Source organism: Petaurus breviceps, unplaced genomic scaffold (genome assembly GCF_028583685.1).
Source record: "Petaurus breviceps papuanus isolate PSGF00001 unplaced genomic scaffold, PetGlider_PUasm1.0 171, whole genome shotgun sequence".
Taxonomy (NCBI): Eukaryota; Metazoa; Chordata; class Mammalia; order Diprotodontia; family Petauridae; genus Petaurus; species Petaurus breviceps.
Window position 1 is genome coordinate 14141982 of NW_027185754.1, and position 21609 is coordinate 14163590.

At 39.8% G+C, this 21609-nt stretch overlaps 1 protein-coding gene across 1 annotated transcript in view; it reads left to right on the forward strand.

The window, feature by feature from the left end:
• VSTM2B (V-set and transmembrane domain containing 2B) overlaps window positions 1-16735 on the forward strand; it is a 54108-nt gene extending 37373 nt beyond the window's left edge. The window contains exon 6 of the mRNA XM_069082570.1: window positions 15988-16735. Coding sequence (XP_068938671.1) covers window positions 15988-16076 — 89 coding nt within the window. The 3' untranslated portion in view covers window positions 16077-16735. The remainder of the gene's footprint in view (window positions 1-15987) is intronic.
• Window positions 16736-21609: the final 4874 nt, after the last annotated feature.

Below are 21609 nucleotides of genomic sequence, written 5' to 3' on the forward strand. Positions count from 1 at the left end.
TAGTAGTAGTAGTAGTAGTAGTAGTAGTAGTAGTAGTAGTAGTAGTAGTAGTAGTAGTAGCTGCCTTCAACATACTTACATTCCAATAGGAAAATAGTGTGTGTGTGTGTGTGTGTGTGATGTTGTTTACTGTGTCCAACTCTCCATGACCTCATTTGGGGCTTTCTTGGCAAAATTACTAGAGTGGTTAGCCATTTCCTTTTCCAGCTTATTTTGTGGATGAGGAAACTGAAGCAAATAGGATTAAGTGACTTACCCAGGGCCACACAACTAGTAAGTGTCTAAAGCAAGATTTTAACTCAGGTCTTTCCGATTCCCAGCCCAGTGCTCTATCTACTACATTACCTAGCTACGCAGTATGTATATATAAGTACAAAATATATACAAAACAACAGAGACAAAGAGGAACCAGAGAGAGAGAGGAAAAGGAGACAGACAAACAGAAAGAGGAGACAGAGACACAGAGAGAGACCTCCTAAGTGTGGGAATCAAGAAAGGTTTCATGCAGAATGTGTCACCTCAGCTCAGCTTTGAAAGATGTTGGGGATTAGAAGCGGTGCAGGTAAGAAAGGAGCATCTACCTGGTACAGGGGACCACCCAGGCAACAGTTAATTAGAGCATGATGACAATGAGGCTGAGCCACCATTTAACTCTGTTTCTTGGCTATAAACTATGCCCCCAACCCAGCTAGAACTATTTCAAATGTAAACCCCTGATCTCTGGGGACACTGGGTGAGGGGGCTTGCATGACTGGCCCAGCACAAATACAGCTCCGCCACTGAAAATAATCATTCAAAAGGGCTCATTCTCCTGACTGTGGGTCAGCACTGACCAGGAATATAAGTTCCATTTTATGTTCATCAAGAGAGGTTATTACTCTTAGAAGACTTCCTGATAGAGCTGTTCAGATTCAGCTGTTGCTGGACAGCTTTCAAAGGAAAGCTCCCAGTCAGAGGCTGCTTCAAGTGCTACATTTCTGCAGCCCCCAGGTCAAGGCTGAGGCTGCCCCACTTTTCACCCTTTGGGAGGCTGTTTCAACTTGCAAGAGCTTCTGTGTTTCAGCCTATGTTTTGTCATCTTGAAGATTAAGTGATAAAATTAATATCATTTGAACAGAGGAGGCTTTGATTTCTTTTACAACCATTAGTGAAATGGTGGTACTTGTTTAATATAATAAAATTAATCAGATAATGAGCCTTCAGAAGACTGGCCCTCACTATTCACACAGTCTAATTTTCCAGCCTAATAATGACAAATAAACCTCCTGCACACTCCAGTGGCATCCAAGATCCACTACAGGAAAGATGAAATAGCAACAATTAAAATCCAGTGAAAGCATTTTAAATGAACATGTTCACACAACAGCACCTGTCTCAACCATTGTACCACCTTTGATACTCTAGGAAGTACAAAATGTCTCTGTGCCCAGTTCTAAGAAAGGCTGAGTAGGGGGACTTCATTGTCCACCCCTGAAAAGCAGCTCCCTTCGCCCTACACACACTCTTTTCTCTCCCTCTTCCTCCTTCCTTTTTTCCTCCTCCTCCTTCTTGTTTGTTAAGAGGCAAAATCACTTAATAATAATTAGCATTTATATAGCATTTTAAGGTTTGCAAAGTGCTTTACGTGTGTTATTTTCATCTGAGCCTCCCAACAACCCAGTGTTAGGTTCTATTATTATCCTGATTTTACAGATGAGAAAACTGAGGCTTAGAGAGTTTAAGAGACTTGCCCAGGATGGCACAGCTAATAGGTGGATGAGGCAGGATTTGAACTCAGGTCTCCCTGATTCCAAATTCAACAGTGTACCCACTTGTACTGCTTTGCTGCCTAGAAAAGCTACCTACTTAGAAAATCATGGGTAACCGAGACCTAAGGGAACTCAAGATACCCCATGATTGACACTCAGGTTAGTTTCAGTAGATGGCATGAGCATGATATTAATGATTATGGCATCTTGAGTGTCAGTAGCTAAGGATGACAGGTCAGCCCTGTGCTTAAGAATGTTATTTTGACAGCTGTGTGAAAGATGAATTGGGACCAGGAGAGACTGGAAGCCCATTGACCAGTAAAGAGTCAGTTGCAGTAGGCCAGGGGAGAAATATTAAGGGTCTGAACTAGGATGGTGACCAGTGAGTTGAAAGAAAGGGATGGATGTGAAATACATGATTAGATATGGGGTGGGAGGGGAGGGAGAGTGAAGAGAAAGGGGTGAATACAAGAGGGAAAACCTGTATAACCAGAAGAATGGTGTTACTATCAACAGAAATAGGGAAGTTTGGAACAACTGGATTTAGGCAAATCAATCAGCAAATATTTATTAAGTGCAGCTGAGTCCAGCTCTGTGCTAGGTAATATGGATACAAAGACAAAAATGGAAAGCTCCCTGCCCTCAGGGAACTTACATTCGATTGGGAGAAGCTAAACATATATATACACTCACACACATACATATATATACATATATGCATGTATACATGCATACAAGTAAATAGAAAATAAGCACAGTAAAGATTGAGTAATTTGAGAACTAGAGGATTAGCAGCTGAAATGAGAGTTTCCATGAGGCAGAAGTGCAAAGGGAGTGCATTCCAAGCACAGGGGAAAGTCTGGGCAAAGATGGGAGATGCAATGTCATATGTGAGGAAGAAGTGTGTCAGTTTGACTGAACCACATGAAGGGGAATAACGTGTGCTGAATCCAAAAAGACAAACTGGAGCCCGATTGTGAAGAGCTTTAAATGACAAAGAAATGAGTAGGGGAGCATTAGGGAATGGTTAAACCTATGCTTTCAGTATATCACTGCAGCAGCTGTACAGAAGGGAGAGATCTCAGGTAGGGAGTCTTCCCAGTTACATGGCTCCTGCAATCATCCAGAGAAGTGTGGTGCCAAAACCATCACTTGTAATGTTACTGGAAAGAGAGGGATGGACTGGAGTAATATCATGGAGGTAAAATTGACAAGGCTTGACAGCTGACTAGATGTGGGATGGTAAGAAGGAGTAAGGGAGGATTACTCCAAGCTTGTGAATATGAGTTACTGAAAGGATGGTGTTACACTCAATAGAAATAGGGAAATTATAAAAAAAAAGAGGTGGGTTTAGAAGAAAGACAATGAATTTTGTTATATAAATGTTGAGTTTGAGATGCCTATGGGATCTCAAATCCAGTGGCAAATGTATAATTGGCAGTTAGTGGAGTAGGACCAGAGCTCACAGAGAGATTTGGGCCGAAAATATGATTTGGGAATCATCTACACAGAAATGATCATTGAACATGAGGGAACTGATAAGATTATTGAGAGGTATAGAGAGAAGAGAGGAGAAGGCTTAGGATGGAGCCTCGGAGAACACTGAAAGTTAAAAGGCAAGTCGGAAGGTGAGCAAGAGAAGGAGACTAAGAAGGAGCTATTAAACAGGAGAACCAAGAGAGCGCAGTCTCACAAAGCAAAGGAGGAGAGAATATTCAGGATGAAAGGGTCATAAAGAGGGTAAGAGGCAGAAAGTCTGGCCATCGGGTTTAGCGATACAAAGATCACTGGAGAGAGTCATTTCAGTTGATTAATGAAATCAGATTGTATGGGGTTTAGAAGATAGCAGGAGAAGGGCATTGATAACAACAAATGTAGACAGCTATTTCTAAGGAGTTTGGCTGCAGAAGGAAGAAGAGACAACAGGATGCTAGCTTGAGGGGATGGCAAGGTTAAGTGAAGTTTTGGTTTTGGTTTTCTAAGGATGGAGAGATTTTAGTATATTTGTAGGCAAAAGGGAGGAAGCCAGTACAAGGAGCAATTGACAATTTGAGAGAAGGAATGCTTTTCCTTAATAGGAGGAAGGATTTTTCTATTCAGAATCTGAGCAAAGGAGAGAAAATGAGAATGAAGGTACATAGAGGAGAATTCAAAGGTTCTATAGAGGAGAGAAGGGAACTAATAGTGGACGGTCCCTATTTTCTTAGTAAAGCAGAAAGTTACAATTTCTGTTGAGAGGATGAAGTCGGGGAGGACATAGGCAGGAACATATTGGAGGCAGCTACTACCAGCCTGGGAGAGATTTTAAAATATTTATTATGAGCAATTACATCTTAGAAGTTGGTGGGTGCTACAAATGGTGGTTTGGTTTATTATTTTGTTGACTACCTAGCTTAAAAAAGTGGCAGGGGAAATATTAACAATGCAGATCAAACTTAAAAGTGTCTCATGGGTACTTTTATTTTGGGGGGGAAGAGCCAGTTGTTAAACCTTTACCAGCACACCTGGGTATAGGAGACTTGAGGATATCTACTGTGGGGAGTGCAGTCAAATCAATCAGTGGATAATAAAGAGATTGTTGTACCTACAGCAACATTTCAATTGAGATTAGATAACATAAACTCTTAGCTGACCTACTTGGCACAGGTGACTGACTTTCTCCTGCATCATTCAGCAGCACATGGGTAGAAGCAGAGAGGAAGTTGGTGGGGATAAAGCAAAGAAAAAAAGTATTTGTGGGGAACTGTCCAGCTGCCACACATACCTCAGGGAGAAGACAGCAGGGTAGGTGCCTCAAAAAGACATTTGTGCAGTCTGGTTCTTCCATGTGCCTGAGGCATAAGTGGTAACAACATAAGGAAGCAAGGGATTCAAGGGTAGAAGATAATATCTATCTTAACTGACAAACAAGAAGGTGATGATTTTGAAGGGAGGACAATGAGGTCAGAGCAGGATTGATGGACTAGTGATGGAGTAACTAAACAGAGAATAGGGAGATACTGAAGGATAAATTACAGTCAGAGGATTGTCAGAGGTCTAGGTCATAAAGAGAGAAGAGTTATGTATGGCTGAGATGGAGTAGAGTTATGTATAGGTCATGGAAGTTGAGGGGACATATGAACTGGGAGACCAAGGTGTTTGAGGGAGTGTCAATATGGATACTGAAGTAACTAGATAAGAGGCAAGGGTTTAGTTGGAGATACAGACATAGTCAGGTACTGAACACTTTGAGAAAGGATGGAGATAACTTGATGTCAACCACAGGGAGTAGATGACTGCCTACATAGGGTGAACCTCAAAGGAAGAGTGACGATGGCAGAGAAAGGGTCTGGAAGTGACAGTGAGGAGAACAGAATATGTCTTATTTTCTTATGGGGAATGAGAGATGGTGGTGAAGGGGTCAATGTCTCTGAAACCCAGGATTTAGGGAAGGAGGCAGTAGGACTTTGCAGGCATAGATCTGAAAAGTATTTTTTGACTGGGATTCTCAATCTTAAAGCTCCTATGATGATGGAGGTCATTCCCTCAAATACCAGGCAAGAAGGGTTATTGATTTGGGCATCTGCATAAATGAATACACAGAGACTGAAAATATTCTGTCAATGAAGTCTGCACAATATTCAGGGGCTCAGATCCACTAGGAGTCTAGGGTCTGGAACCTTCAGTTCCATTAGAATGTAAGCCCTTGGAGAGCAGGGATTATTATTACTCTTTGTATATTTATCACCAATGCTTTGCATGTCACCTGGCACAAAAGAGGTACTTAATAAAGGGCTTATTTATTGATTAAATCATTTATTGACAGAGAGGCATTGTGGAGGAGTGGTTAGGACTCAGAATCAGGAAGACTCTAACTCTGTAATCCTATGATATTATGACTTCTGGCAGTTCTGAATTGCTGCAGTGTTAGAATTCAGATTTCCTTGGAGTGGCTAATCTCCAGCACCTAGTGCCTGCTATTTGAATTTGGGGAAGCAAAAGGAAAGTTATCAGTGGGGAACTGTCCAGCGCCTACACACTCCTGCTGTAGAACACACGATGGGTGACTCAGCAAGACATTGTAGCAGCCTTCTTTCATTTGCCTGAAATCTGTGGGGTTTACTTATAGAGAAATATTTTTAAGGAAGAAGGCACCCTATTTCCTCTAACAGTTCTATCTTGGAAAATGTTTCTCTTTGGAGACAAACACCCCAGAAAACAAATTATTTTTAGGGAAAGAGAGAAAGGAGAAATTAGGGTTTGGGGGTGGGGGGGGAAGGTAATTTACAGAGACAAGAGACAGATGGCCTTGAAGTCCTTAAGACCTGGGTTCAAATACCACTTCAGATACTTATCAGATATGTGACCCTGGGCAAATTACTTAACTTTTATATATCTGTCTTCTCCTCTGTAAAAGAGGGGGTTGGACTCTAAGGTACCTTCTGGCTCTAAATCTATAATCCTTTGAAATATATAGTGTATGTGTATACATGATGTATATGTGTAAAATTGTTTATATACTTATATCTGTATCATACTTTATACATTTCAAATTCAACATTTTCTAAACACTAACTATGGAAAGGGCAAATCTCTGTCACATACCTTATCTCATTTGATCCTAACAGCAGCCATGGAGGTGGGATATTATTACTCTTATTTTACAAACAAGGAATTGGAGACCCAGAAAGATTCATTAATTTACCAGAAGTAACACAACTGGTCAGGTCTAGAACACAGAACCTAACTCTCACAGCCTCTTGAATGTCAGCCCAGAGCTCTTTCTAACTGTACCAAGTATTCTATTTTCTACATAATATTTTACTAAGTAAAGAACAAGCTCATTTTCCTGAATTCAAATCTAGCATCAGGCTAGACACTTATTAGCTGTGTGTGACAGTGGGCAAGTCACTGAACACTATTTGCCTCACTTTCCTCACCTGTAAAATGAGCTGGAGAAGGAAATGGCAAAACTTTCCAGTATCTTGCCAAGAAAACCCCAAATGGGGTCATGAACAGTCAGGCATGACTGAAAAAAGAATGAGCTATTCACATAAACTTAAATGATAATAATAATCATAGTTAACATTTGTATAATGCTTTAAGATTTGCAAAGTGATTTCCACATATTATTACATTTGATCCCTGCAATAGCTGTCGGGGCTATGAGTTATTATTATTATCCTTACTTTACAGATAACGAAACTGAGGGTTAATTGACTTGCCCAGGGTCAGTGGGTTAGTAAATGCCTATTCACTATTTGAACTCAGGTTTTGTTTTCCTAGGCCTCCTCATTGCAAATGAGAATGGACAATGAGTTCTGATAAGGACTTAAATGGAGGAACTAAAAGTTTAGTGACATTTTGATTTCTCTGATCTAATAAGCATTGAAAAATCATTAATATAAATGTAAATAGTCACAAGTTTAGTTCTGTGAGTGGTTGATCAGAGTTAAGATGTTGTCATCCTTAGCTTGGCCAGTCCCAAATCCCAAGCAGAAAATACCTGCTCTCCATCCTGCGTTTCATCTGCTGAGATAGCATTGCCCCGGCCTCTTATCTCCTACTAGGTGACAGCTTTTTAATGCTTTTCATCCAGACCTGAGCAGATCACTGTGTTTATTGGCTATTTATACCAGGTCTTTTGGAAGTCTGAGCATTTTTTTAAATCTGGAATCATTGAGGGTGCAGGTACAAAACAAGTAGTCTGCAAACAGTGCTTAAAGGCCCAAGTAAAGGTTCTCCCAGCAGATATGGCCTTCAGCTCTTTCAGCCATAGGACAGATTGCCTTCTCATCTCTAGGGGCCATTTTTCATTTGTCACAGAAGCTTAAACAAAAATATGCTGTTCAGTACTGGGTAATGCTGTTGTCCTGACTGTGAATATATTTTCCTCTGAATGCTAGTTACAGAACCTTTCTAGTCTCACAACTCGAATAGAAAAGTATACAGCATGGCCCAAGAGAAAGAATACAGGCTCTGGATTCAGAGGGCTTTGGCTCAAATCCAGTCTCTTGTGCTTATTACCAGAGTGTCCTTGGACAAGTCATTTAATTTCCCTGGGCCTCAGTTTCCTAATTTGTAAAATGAAGCAGGTTAGCATAAATGTTCTTTGAGATGCCTTCTAGGCCTAGATCTACAGTCCTATGACTTAGAAACTTCAAAAAAATACTGGGAAGGGGCAAGTGTTGCCTTATTTCTAACTGGACCCCTCCCCTAATAGGAGGTGCTCCAACAGCTCCAGTTTAAGACCCACAAAGCCACTGTACTCATTTCAGGTGCATAAAAATTCTGTGTCTTGAGGGCCTGGCCATCTACCACCAATCTCTCAAGGACTGAAGGCAGTCTTTAGAAACTCCAACTCTTCCACCTCCTGGGTTGTTAGTGAATTATAAAGTTTGTTTGGTGGATTGTAAAATGCTATAGAAACTCAATCCATTATTACTAAAAAGCTTTTGAAATAACAATAGTCCACACTCTGAAAGCTATTGGAAGACTATTAAGGACAGCCAAGCCGGAAGAAGGCTCAAGAATAATGACTATCTAAAAAAATTAATATCTTAAGAGGAAATTTCTCATATTTGGTTTCATCCTGTCCTTGCATCTCCTTGGCAGACATTTGTGAATGAGCCTAGAAACATCCAAGTGAGGACAAAACATATGGGCAAGGGACTGAATTTTTTTACCTTCTCACTGAAGTGCTTGGTCACTGTATAAGCACAGACATTGCCTTAGAAAGGATGGGGTCACACTGAATCATAGATTTAGACCCATATGGGATTGTAGAGATTGTGGAATTTAGAACAAGAAAGGACCTTCAATGCAATCCCTATTATTTTACAATGAAGAAAGGACTCCTCACTTTATAGTGAGGAAGGGACCTTAGACACCAACACCTTCATATTACTTACAGTTAGTTAAAGAAACATCTAGTCTAAGGGCTTTGTTTTAAAGACAGGAAAATTAAAGTGAAATCTTGCCCAAGGTCACATAGCTAGTTAGTGGCAGAGCTGTATTGCCTAGGGATAAGACAATAATCCCAGAAGAGATATTCTATAAGAAAGGGAATGGTTCGGCTTGTAGAGGAATTTGAGGTTGCAATTTAATTGTGGCATCAAGTTCAGTAGAGTATAATCAGATGAACCCAAGTCTTCCTATCTCCAAAGCTGGCCCTTCTATCCATTACAATAGGTTAACTCTCACATAGTAGGCACTTAATAAATGTTGAATTGAACTGAATTATGCCAAAGTCCTCAGTCTAAGGAATAGACCAGAGTAAATTATACTCAGTTCCAGGGGCCACACCTTAGGAAGGACATTGATGATCTGGAGAGCCTCTAGTCAAAGGCAACCAAGATGATGAAAAGTCTCTGAGCTCATTCCATAAGAGTATCCCTTGAGGGAATGACTAAAATAAGATATCTGTCTTCTAGTACTTCAAGAACTGTTGAGAATAAAATATTAGAATGGCTCTGCTTGCCCCCACCCCTGAGCAAAACAAGCAGCAGTAGGTTGAAGGTATAGACAGGCATTTCGAGATTTGATGTGAGGGAAGAATGGAGTTCTCTAAAAGTAGAACATAGTAGGTTCCCCATCATTCTAAGTCTGTAAGCAAAGATCAAAGGGCCACTTGTTAAGAATATGGTGGAGGAGATTCTTGTTCAGGTATGGGCTTCACACATTCTATAACTCTGTGATTCTCTGAATGAGCTAAACCTTATAAGGGTTTGGGGTTAGATGTGAAGAATCCTGAGGGGCTTAGGTGGAAAAGGTGGCACAGTAGATAAAGTACCAAACCTGGAGTCAGAAAGACTCATCTTCATGAGTTCAAATCCAGCCTCAGACACTTACTAGCTGTGTGACCCTGGACAAGTCACTTAACAAGTCAGTTTTCTCATCTGCAAAATGAGCTGGAGAAGGAAACAGCAAACCACTCCAGTATCTTTGCCAAGGAAAACCCAAGGTCACAAAGAGTCAGACATGACTGAAACAACTGAACAACAATATGTGAAAAAAGGCAATTGCCTTCTCTGCTGGCCTTTACAAAGAAGATAAACACTTATGACCCTTGAATGTTCCTACATGAAAGCAGAAAGATGGATAAAATGACTTATCCAAGTTCCTTCTACTTATCAGTCATCAAAGTTTGCTGAGCACACACTGCAGTAGATACAGAAAGGTCTGAGACAAAATCCCAGTCATGCAAGGACTGAGAGCCTGGTAGAAAAGGCCAGATTTCATACCCACTCTATAACCACTGGGCCACAAACCATAGGTACATGAGACCTACAAACAGTAGGGTGCATCTCTCTGATTCTTAGTGAAAAAGAGGTTATTGATAAGAGGAGATATCCCTGTCAGAGACAAAATTTGAAATTTACATGGAAAGGAAGGCAGTTAGTGTGAAACCAAAACTGATCACAGAGATCATAGCAGGAGCAGGGAGCAAAATCTGCTGATTTATGATTCAATGTGGTACATGGGAGCATAAGACTTAAGAGCTCAAGGCAACCCTAGACATTATAGAATCAAACACCCTCATTTTAGAAAGGAAGAAGCTGAGACCCAAAAAGGCTCAGAGTCACACAAACCTAGTATTAAAACCCAGGTCATCTAATACCAAACCCAGTTCAAGAGAAAGAGAGAGAGAGAGAGAGAGAGAGAGAGAGAGAGAGAGAGAGAGAGAGAGAGAGAGAGACTTCCTCTACTAAATTATTATTATTGTTAATAATAGTACTAGGTAGTAATTATATAGTACTTTAAGATTAGCAAAAATGCTGTACATATATTTAAGTCAGCACCTTGCCTAAACATTTTAGTCTTAGAGATCTACCTAAGAGCACAGAAGTAAATGATTTGCCCAGGGTCACACAACCCGCCACCCCAACACACACACACACACACACACACACACACACACACACACACACACACACACACACACACACACCTGCCCCACCCCATCTCCACCCACATATTCAAACCCAGGTCATCTGACTCAGAGCAGAATGCTCTTTAAAAATTTAGCAATATCTTTTGTTTTTCTTTAGTATTAGGAACTCCCAACAGAGAAAACCCTCTATCAATAAAGGCCAGCACCTTCTCAGCAACTTAGTCTTAGAAACTTTAGTCTAAGACTAATTAATGCAATGAAAGGTTAAATGACTTGCTCTTCCAGGTCAAATAATTCCCAATACCAATTAAATTATAGGTCCGATCGATATTCTGTTTTGTTTTTAAATCCTCTTCATTTCTGAATATTTCCCTACCCAGAAAGACATTCCTTATGACAAAGAATAAGAAAAAAAAGAGTCCCTTATTTTGAAGGTGAGTTCAGCAAAACTAATCAGTGCTCCAACCAAGAGTCTTCAGTGTTCTGTATTCATAGTCACTCTCCCTTTGCACAGAAGAGGAGAGGAACATTTTCTCCTCTCTTCTCTGGGCCCAAGCTGGTCATTATAATTAAATATCATTCAGTTTTCAAGCCCGTGGTTTGTTTTGGTTGAGGGGAGGGATGAGGAGTTGTTTTATTTTTTCCCCCACTGCACCACTGGAACTGAATGCAATTTCAGCTTGTGTCAGGCTCAGCTTCAGCCTCAGCCTTTTAAGGGAAGTGGTGAATCCACATTGATTGAAGCATTTAAAAATAGACTCAGCCAAGCATTAGGAGCTCCACTAGAAAGAACAGCCCTGTACTGACAGCAGGATGCACTAGGTAGCTGAAGCTCATTTCCATCTTTTCCATCTGGTTCTGAAATGTTGATGGAAGCCCCTCTCTCCTAGTGGCTTTGGGCCTCCAGCTAAGAGTGGGCTGAGAAAGAATCCCCCCAAACAGCACAGCTGCATGGAACTATTCAGTAAGATCGTGGTCCTGAGAACTTGCACGAAAAGTGAATTGGTATAAATCAAATGGATTTGATTATAACCAGGGAAACTGCAAACAAATAATGATAATGTTCTGTGTTTCTTTGGCTTTGAACTTGATGAAGCATTTTCACACAAAGCATCTCATTCATCCCCTCATCCCCAACAGCTTTGGAGGTTGGGTGAGGCAGGAGGTTTTGTCCCCAGCTGGGGAAACTGAGGCACGGGCCCCATGGTGAGGTGGAAGCAGTTGGGTCTTGAGCTAGGGGATCTGGTGCTTGTTGGAGCAGGGCTCTTTCTGCCACCATATGCCACACAACAAGAAACCCTGAAGAGACTCCAGTAAAGTCAGGAATTTTTTGTAAACTGAATAACAACTCCCTTAGTTTATCAACTTGGTAGTCTAGATTTATTTTGTTTCCCTAAAATAAAGGCCTATTTCTGTTGGCTCAGCTGGAGGCCACTTGTCTGGACAACAGCCAGCCACAGAAGGCCCTTCTGATGGAGAAGCAAAGAAAGCTATGACGGCAGCGTTTCCCCAAGAGCCTCCAGCGAAGGATTTCAACAGCTCCACTGTAGGTAGTTCTGGACTTGCAATCAGGAGGACCTGAATTCAAATCCTGCCTCAGACATTTATACTGGGCAAGTCTCTTAAGCTCACCTCCTTCACCTGTAAAAGAGGATAATGGTGAAATAATAAATGTACAGTGTTTTACAAAACTTTAAGAGAAGGAGTGTTTTACAAACCTTAAAGCATTCTATCGGTGCTAGCTACATTTTTATTAATTAGCCTTATCCTACCCCTAGCTCTCAAATACCCTTCCAGATTGTCTTCTGGTAACCTAGTTAAAACACCCTTTCATGGAAGGAGAAAAACTGAAGCTTTGCCTTTCTATCACCCCCTAGGTTGAGACAGTGCAGTTTCATTGTAAGAAAGAACACTAACCAAGGAGTCCAAAGTCCTAGGTGCTCGTCCCAGATCTGCCAATAACTGTGTGACATTGCACAAGACATTCTAACCAATACCTATCTCCTCATTTATACAATGGGTCTAATAATCCCTGCCCTGCCTACCTGAGGATCAAATGAGATAACAGATAGAAAAGAGCTTAGAAAAGTCAAAGAGCCAGAAAAAATGTGGCAGATTGTTTACTGCAAGTATATATATATATATATATGTGTGTGTGTGTGTGTACATATGTGTGTATGTGTGTATATATATGTGTGTGTATACATGTATACATCCCTCCCCTCAACCATATATATATATATATATATATATATATATATATATATCCTTAACTCACATAATCTCTTAATGCTTCTTTATCTTCAAAATATGAAGGGAACAGGAAGAAATAAAAACCCTTGCATATTTCTTTTCTCTATAAGTTCCTTTGAGGCAGGGACTGTGTCTCTTTTGTCTTTGTATCTCTGTCAACTAGTATAATGCCTGGTATGTAAGGTGCTTAATAAATGCATGTTGACAGATTGAATGTAAGCTCCTTGAGGGTAAAGACTAACCAAATTTCTTAATTATGTCCCCAATGCTTAGCATAATACTTTACACATAGTAAATGCTTAATAAGTGGGGTTTTTAAAAATTTATTCTTCCATTGGTTATTAATTTTTTTCAAAAAACTTAAAACATCTTTCAGATGTATTTGTCTTTTTGAGTTGCTTTTCAGTTGTGTCCAATTCTTTGTGACTCATTTAGGTTTTCTTAGCAAAGATACTAGAGTAGTTTGCCATTTCCTTCTCCAGCTCATTTTACAGATGAGGAAACTGAGGCAAACAGGGTTAAGTGATTTGCTCAGGGAATTCAGGAAGATGAATCTTACTGACTCCAGACCTGACACTATCCCCTACACCACCGAGATGTCCATATTCATCTTACTTTCCCCTTTAGCCTATAACCTCCTTGAAAAAAGAGACAGTATAATTCATTCCTTTTGTTTCCACACAAAAATGGAGTGGGGGAGGAGGGTGGGACTCAATGCTGGAAAATGGGTGGTTATCCAGGAAATGACAGTCCATCAAAATTTTTTTAATTAGTAAGGATGAAGGAAGAAGTGATTTGGGGGTCAAGGTGGTATCTAGATTACCAATCAATAAACAGACATTTACTCAACAGTCACCGTGGTTCTGGAATAAGAAATAGCCCCAGTCCTCTGGGAGCTTTCAGTATCATTAGAGAGATGTACACAATTGAGGCAACAAAGAACAATTAATAACAGAATTAGGCATCAAGGTTGACTACAAATTAAATGTTCAGAGAAGGGAGAAATCAGTATAGATAAACTTCATGGAGACAAGACTCCACAGAGAAGATAGGACTTGAGCTGGACCTTAGTAAATCTAGGTAGGATTTAGAAAGGAGAAGGGAAGTGCTGCAGTGGAAAGAACACTGGGCTTGGAGGCAGAAGGACCAAGATTCACTGTCAGCCTCCGAAGTGTGCCTCTGAAGCCTAGATCTAATCGTGACATATTCCATCCCCAATAAACTGGCTCCCAACTATCTCTAGCATCAAAAATAAACTCATCTATTTGACAATGAAAGCTCTTCATAACCTAACCCTTTCCTACCTTTCCAGCCTTCTTATTCCTTATTCCCCTCCATGCATACTAAAACCTACCCACCCTGGTTTGTGTACAGGTCCTCAAACACAACCCTCCATCTCCCATCTCCAAGGCCTTTGTATTGCCTGTCTCCTGGTCCTCCAATACTCTGCCTCCTTATCTCCCAACTCTTAGCTTCTCTGGTTTCCTTCAAGATTCAAATCCAATCCCATCATTTGCATTTCCTGCTCCCCTTAACTGCTAATGTTTTCCCCTTTCTGATTACCTTTACACACTCTCTCTATATTGTTGTTGTTCAGTTGTTTCACAGTCATCTCTGACTCTCTGTGACCTCATTTGAGGCTTTCTTGGGAGAGATACTGGAGTGGTTTGTCATTTCCTTTTCCAACTCATTTTACAGATGAGGAAACTGAGGCACACAGGATTAAATATCTTGCCAGGGTCACAGCGATAGTAAGTATCTGAGGCTAGATTCAGACTCTGGAAGATGAGTCTTTCTGACTCCAGGTCTGGAAATCTATTCACTGCACCACCTAGCTGCCCCCTCTACATATTGTACATACCTAGATATTTTTTTACTTAGATATTTATGTTCTCAGGGACAGCTAGATAGTGCAGTGGTTAGAGTGCCAGTCCCAGAGTCAGGAGGATCTGAGTTCAAATCTGGTATCAGATCTTTACTGAGTCATTTAACCCAATTTGCCTCAGTTTCCTCATCTGTAAAATGAGCTGGAGAAGGAAATGGCAAACCTCTCCAGTATCTCTGCCAAGAAAACCCCAAACGGGGTCATGAAATGACTGAATATCAACAAAAGATATTTACGTGTTGCATTCCCCATTAGAATTTATGCTCCAGAAAAGAGAACATTTGGGGGGTTTGTTGCTGTTCTTTAGTTTTTGCCTTTCTTGTATCTCCACAGTACTTGGTACATACTGACCAACTGATTTCTAGACTTATTAGCTCTGTGAATTTAGGCAAATCACTTCATCTCTCTAAGCTTCAATTCATAGGGTTATAGATTGAAATCTAGAGGGGCTTAAAGGCTATCCCATACAACCTCCATCATTTTGTTGATGAGAAAACCGATGAGAAGTGACTTTCCAAAAGCCATAAAGGTAACAAGGGACAGAGCTGGGACTTGAACCCAGGACCTCAGACTCTAGATCCAGGGTTCTTTCCACAACCCTGTAAAACACTAATACTAATAAATTTCACCACTGACTTCCCAGAGGTGTCAGGAAGAATGTGCCTTACAAACAAACATTCAAGGGTATAATTGTGAATTATACCACTTACTAGATCAAGCTTATGTTTCCATCTCTCTTGGCAGAGATGGAAGATGATGAGTGTGAAATAGTATCTGTGTTGATAGATACGGTGTTCACTTTTGCTGCACATTTTTTCTCTTTTTTTTCCATTCTTGTTATTTATAAGGGCTGGTTCAGTAAAAGGGCAAAGAGTATAGGGACATGTGAGCTCCTTGAGGGCAGGAGCTTGCCTCCTTTTGTGCCTCAGCACTTGGCACCATGTCTGGCACACAGTAGGCGCTTAATAAATATTTATTGATTAAAATATAAAAAGAAGTTTTTGTTATCAATAATTTTTTTAATTTAAAACCAGTAAAATTAAGCTTGTGGCCTCATGCTCTGTACCCTTGCTCAAGCTGAACCCTTATTATTGCTGCTATGAAGGAAGAGAGATTTGTTCCTGATGGCGTAAGACCCCTTTAACCTACTTCCATTTCCACATCTGCATAAGGTGAGTAGCTTCCTTCTGGAATAAGGCATTAACTTTGCTCATTTCTCTCTTTTGTAGGTACGGGACCTATTTATGCTACAGACCCATTCCTATACATGTTCCTGTTAGCACTGCATAAGCTTATACACTTGTTAGTAAACCACTGATGGACCTCAGTATCCAATATTCCTCAGCCAAACACAAAATGAACCTATTTCAGTCCTCAGTAAGAACTTCTGTGTCCCACAGACAGACAAAGAAAGACTGAGAGAAGCATGAAAAATTCTACATGGAAAAAAAAATCATATTTTTGGGGAAGTTACACAAAGTAGACCACCTAAAATAAACACATCTAGTTTCCAAATAAGATGATGTGTAAGCCTGCTCTATGCATGGCTTCAATGATTTCTCTACTTCAATGTCATTTTCTTTTCTAAACTCTTCCTCCGATTCTTCATTTTGCACGAACTGTTGAACAGTTATCTTTATGACAATATGTAAAAATGTGGGGTCCAAGCCTTTCGGATGAAGGGGACTATTTTTAGTAGATGATTGTGTTTTGTTTTGGGTTTGGTTTTTGGTTTTTGGTTTTTTGGTTGGTTTTTTTTTTAATTTCCCCTTTCTGTTAAGATTTTTCTTTTTGAATTCAAGTAAATTATTTCTTTGAAGACATTTTGATTTTAAAAGGCACATCTTATCATAATTAATATTCACTGTCAATAATATTTATTTTTAAATAAAGATTGGAAACAAGGTAAGACATTTGTTTATAAACTGTATTGTATATTGCTGAATAACAGTTGAATAAAAAAAGACTTTGAAATAACATTTCTACAGCAATGTATGCATTTTCAAAGCTCTTCACCTCTGCAGGTCAGAATCCCCATTTCACCTGGATTCTACATGGAGATGCCCACTCTCTTAGAAGCTACAAGCACAGGGCTCCAGACAGGAGCCAGGCGAAACCAGTAGTTGCCACTTTCCCGTAAAAAGGGCCTCCTGGAGGTTGTCTACCCTGGGTCTCTTAGCGGAGTGTCTTCCTACAAAAAGGGAGTGCAAATCAGCACAAATTCATGATTTAGAAAAAAACGGGACTTCTGAGAAGACTAATGCAAATTAAGAACAAGCTCCTCCCTACTCTCTTTAAACAAATTGATTTTAGCCCTACTTAGAGATTCTTTACCAAGCTTGATTCATAGATTCTGCTTGCTTTCTTTTTGACTCAGAGAAGCAATTTGGAAAGATGGCCCAGCTGATTCTATACTTCTATTCTATTTGGATCTGGAGATAAAAAAATTTCAAGTTTCCAAAATCCTTGAAATGAATAGTTTTAGGAGTATAAGATTTTCCCCTTAAGAAAATCTGGATCCTGGAAATCATATATTAGAAAGTCAATTATTATTCACATTACAAAAGGATCTACTGTGGATTGTTTTAAAAATCTAAATCTCCTGATATCTTTAGACTTTAGTTAGATATTGGTATAGCTCCTATTATTTAAACAGAGTTACACCAAAATTGAAGTAACTGGGAAGGGAAAGACAATGCAAAAATGAGTCAGAAGGATTTTAAGTAAACCAGAGATACCCACAAGCTACTGATGAAGTAAGGTGCCTGTAAGCATGGCTCCCCATTTCTGGTTGATAGATTAAGTTATTTCACATTTCATCCATACTGATCAGTAACAGCCCAACTATAAATTTAATCATCTTGTCTTGTAGATAGAGTGAATCTGTCCAGAAGGATCTTTTTTGATAGTTAACTTGATACAGCAGTGGGGCACTGTCATGTTAAATAGCTGCCCACTGTGCTTGAAAAGAATAAGGAAGAGTACAGGTGCTGAGTTAAATATAGACACTATAGGCACCATGTATAACAAAAGTCGAAAACTCAAGAACAGTAATGCAATTTTTCCATTACGATCAATGCCAGGCTCTTCATTACAGCAGCAGGAGTTTGGCCTCTTTCCTCTCAGAAATGCTGGCAAAGTGCAAATACCAAGGAGGTATGAGTTTGGTTAGCTGGAGAGAAAAGCAGAAGGGACAGGGGTGATCTGGTTTAGAAGAGTTTTCATGCTTAGAGTTTGGACCAAGGCAAATTTCCAACTTTGCACAGTGATTTGTCACAAGTGGCAGCCTGTGCATAAGACATAGAAATAAACCACCTGAGTCTTATCCCAGGCGACTAACCATCTTTCTCAAACTCCTTTGTAGAAGGCAAGTGTGAGCAACTTTCAGGAGCAAGGTCCTAAAGTTAAGGAACTCCATAGCCTGCCTTCTGTTCAGGGATGCAGACGCAGTAGCCGAATGAGAAAAAAAGTGGATTAATATAAGGAAGTACCTTATGCTAATGGATAGACTGCTGGTTTGTACTGAAATCATTTATCCAAAATACCCTGAGAACATATGGAATCATGTCCATCACACCTGTTAGATCTGGAGACCTGCTGAGTCATATCCGAACCTACAGGAGAAATGAAGTTTGTCTTCTTTTTCATTTCCATATGCAAAGACAGATGAAGACCTGACTCTGTTCACTTTATGGTCCCTCTTTTCAACAGTGCAAGAAACTAAGAGAACTGCACAAAACTTAGGGGGACTGATCTAAATTCACAAAGGACAAACTGCCAATAACTCTCAGACCCATGATGAATTAAATGAACTATGGAAACTGCCCTTCCTTTAGAATGTTTCCTATAATTTTAGAGTGGGCATAGAAGGGGCATGTGGAAAGGTATACTTATGCTACAAAAACTGTCTTCAATTAAATTCAACAGATCTTTCCTGAGTGCCTACTGTGTTTCAAGCCCTATACAAAGATAGTGTCTGTGTCCTTGGGAGCCTTACAATATAGTCAGTACACAAACACACAAACAAAATAACAAATGAGGTATTGCTTGAGCAGGTGTCAAAATATAGACTATACAAATATAGAAGAGGAAGAGAGTAGCATGGTCTAGAATGACTAAGAAAGACATAAATAGTGTTGGACTTGAGTTGTTGGGCCTTAAAGGATGAACAGAACTTAGAGAAGCAAGGATGTAGGGTTAACAGCCTATTTTTGCCCAGTGGACAAAGTTTTATATAGTACACTGAACCCTCTGAGAAAAATAAATTGCTTTAAAAATATAAAAGAAAGAATAAAAATAGCCTGAAGGGCTCCAAGTTGCTCATGTACAGTTAGAAAAATGAAAAATGTTGCTTGTAGATGAAGATCTAGTTAAGTGCTCATGTTGGACAGATGTTAAATTGATGTTAAAACTAGCAAAAGTAAATACCCAATGATGCTCTTTGATGAATTAGGAATATAATATTTAGTCTGGAAACTTTAAGAGGACATAATTCCTGCCTTTGACTATCTGAAGAACTGTCATATAGAAGAGAGGTTAGATTTGTTTTGCCTGTCTCCAGTGGGAAGAATTAGGAACAAGAGGATGAAATTACATAAGCAGATTCCAGCTCTACATATGGAAAAACTCCCTAATAACTAGTTATCCTAAAGTGGAAAGGGTTGCTTTATGAGGTAGTGAGTTTCCCATCAATAGAATCTTTAAGTAGGGATTAGATGACCACTCATTAAGTATATTAGTCAAAGGAACGCTGCTCATGTTGGAACAGATGACCTCTGGGATTGCACCAGCTTTGAAATTCTATGGTTATAGCATGAATAGGACTGAACAAGGCATATTCTGGAGACAGCAGAGTTGTTAAAATTTTGATTGTGAGAATAGGAGAGCAGTTTGGAGGGCAAGGGCCTCAAGTTTCTGGTACAGAGTCCTACAGCTCCAAAAGAAGGGCTGTGGCATAATGTGGAGGCAAAGCACCAGAGGAAGGACTATTTTATTTTTCCATTAGATAGATTTTGCTTTCCCTCCAAGGATACAGACCATATTGGGAGCCTGAGCCTACCTAATGGTCTTCCCACAGTTTTTGGTGAAGCTGTTCCTCTGCCTTTTACAGGGGAACAAGGATGAGGTTCCTTATAGCAGCACTGCAGCTTTGGACCCTGCGAGACTTTGGTCAGATTTCTAACTTCCTGAAATGAATGGGGAAAATAAAGAACTTTCTTAGGGAACTACATTACACCTAAAACCTGCAAAAGCAATATAAATCGAGTGTATATTTTACTAATGTTTATACAGAACTCAACTTGTGGGGATAGGAAGTAAAGAGTGGATCTGTGATTTCATTGGCATAGGGAATACCCAGGTGAGGAAACTTCCTCTACCGAAAAATAAAGTTCAGATGAGCACTTTTCTGCAATTTAAAGTCTTAGAAAGGTACTCAACATGGTAAAATCAAATGAAACTAAATCATGGAAACTGTCTACAGCACTAAGAGGGTAGATGAGTTGTCCAGGATCACAGAGCCAGAGGTAGACCCTAAATCCAGCTGTTCTTGACTTTGACAACTCTCTATCCACTAGGACCCTCAAATAAATAGATTTTTGTTTTATACTTTACCTTTAGGAAGGAGGCAAATAAGAAAAAAAGTTCATATCGAAAATTCAGTAAAATAAAAACTTAAAACACACACGGGACAGCTAGGTGGCGCAGTGAGTAAGAGCACCAGCTCCAGAGTCAGGAGGACCCAGGATCGGTTCTGGCCTCAGATACTTAACACCCATACAAAAAAAACTGGCCATGTAACCTTGCGCAAGTTACTTAACCCCAATTGTTTAACACACACACACACACACACACATATACACAAACTCAACTGATCTTCCAAGGGACATCCTGGATCCATGTCATATTCAGTTCAATCTTCCATGCGTTTTCCATATCTAGCTATAGAAAAAGATAATGAGAAATGATGTTTACAATAGGTACCTGTGGGGCAGCCAGGTAGCACAGCGAGTAAGAGCATCAGCCCCAGTGTCGGGATGACCTGGGGATAGAATCTAGGCTCAGACATTTAGCACCCACCCAGAAACACCTGGCCGTGTAACCTTGAGCAAGTTACTTAACCCCAATTGCTTAAAGAAAATGAAAAAAAAAAAAAGAAAAGAAAAGAATAGGTACCTGACGCTTCTCTGTGAGATCATTTATCAACAAATATAAATTCCATCATCATCATCAACAGACTAAACACTGGGGGGAGCCAGGGCATGGTAAAGACTAGACCTATGATTTCATGGGTACAGGAAATTCCTAATGAGAACATACCTTTCAAAGCAAATATGTATTTACTCTGCAACATATAGTCTTAGAGAAGCAACTGAGGTCATTTAGGCCCAGACAGGTAGGATAAATAAAGAGCCAGACTTAGAAAAGGTTTGCACCCAGTCATCCTAGAGCTATGAGACTTTAGGACTGAACTTATGGGATCAGAAAAGCAACATTTAAGGAAAAATGCTCAAAAAATGGATCCAAGGAATAAAGCTTAGAGATTAAGTAGAATCTACAATTAATCAAAACAATCATTCACTGAGCATACCAGTTAATATGGATTTACCTATATTATATGCCCTACTCAAGACTGAAGGAAAGTATTACAAATAGGTTATATTAGAGGCAGACATCTTGAGTTCTATTCTTTTCACCTAAAAAAGGTTGACTTTTTATACAGAAAATTCCTGAATTTCTCCTTTCCTTTAGGGTAATGTATGCATTATATCTACACCACAGACCACCTACCTTTCTATAACTCCCAGACTTCCATATCTACTTTACAGATTTAATTCCCAGTTCATGCAGAA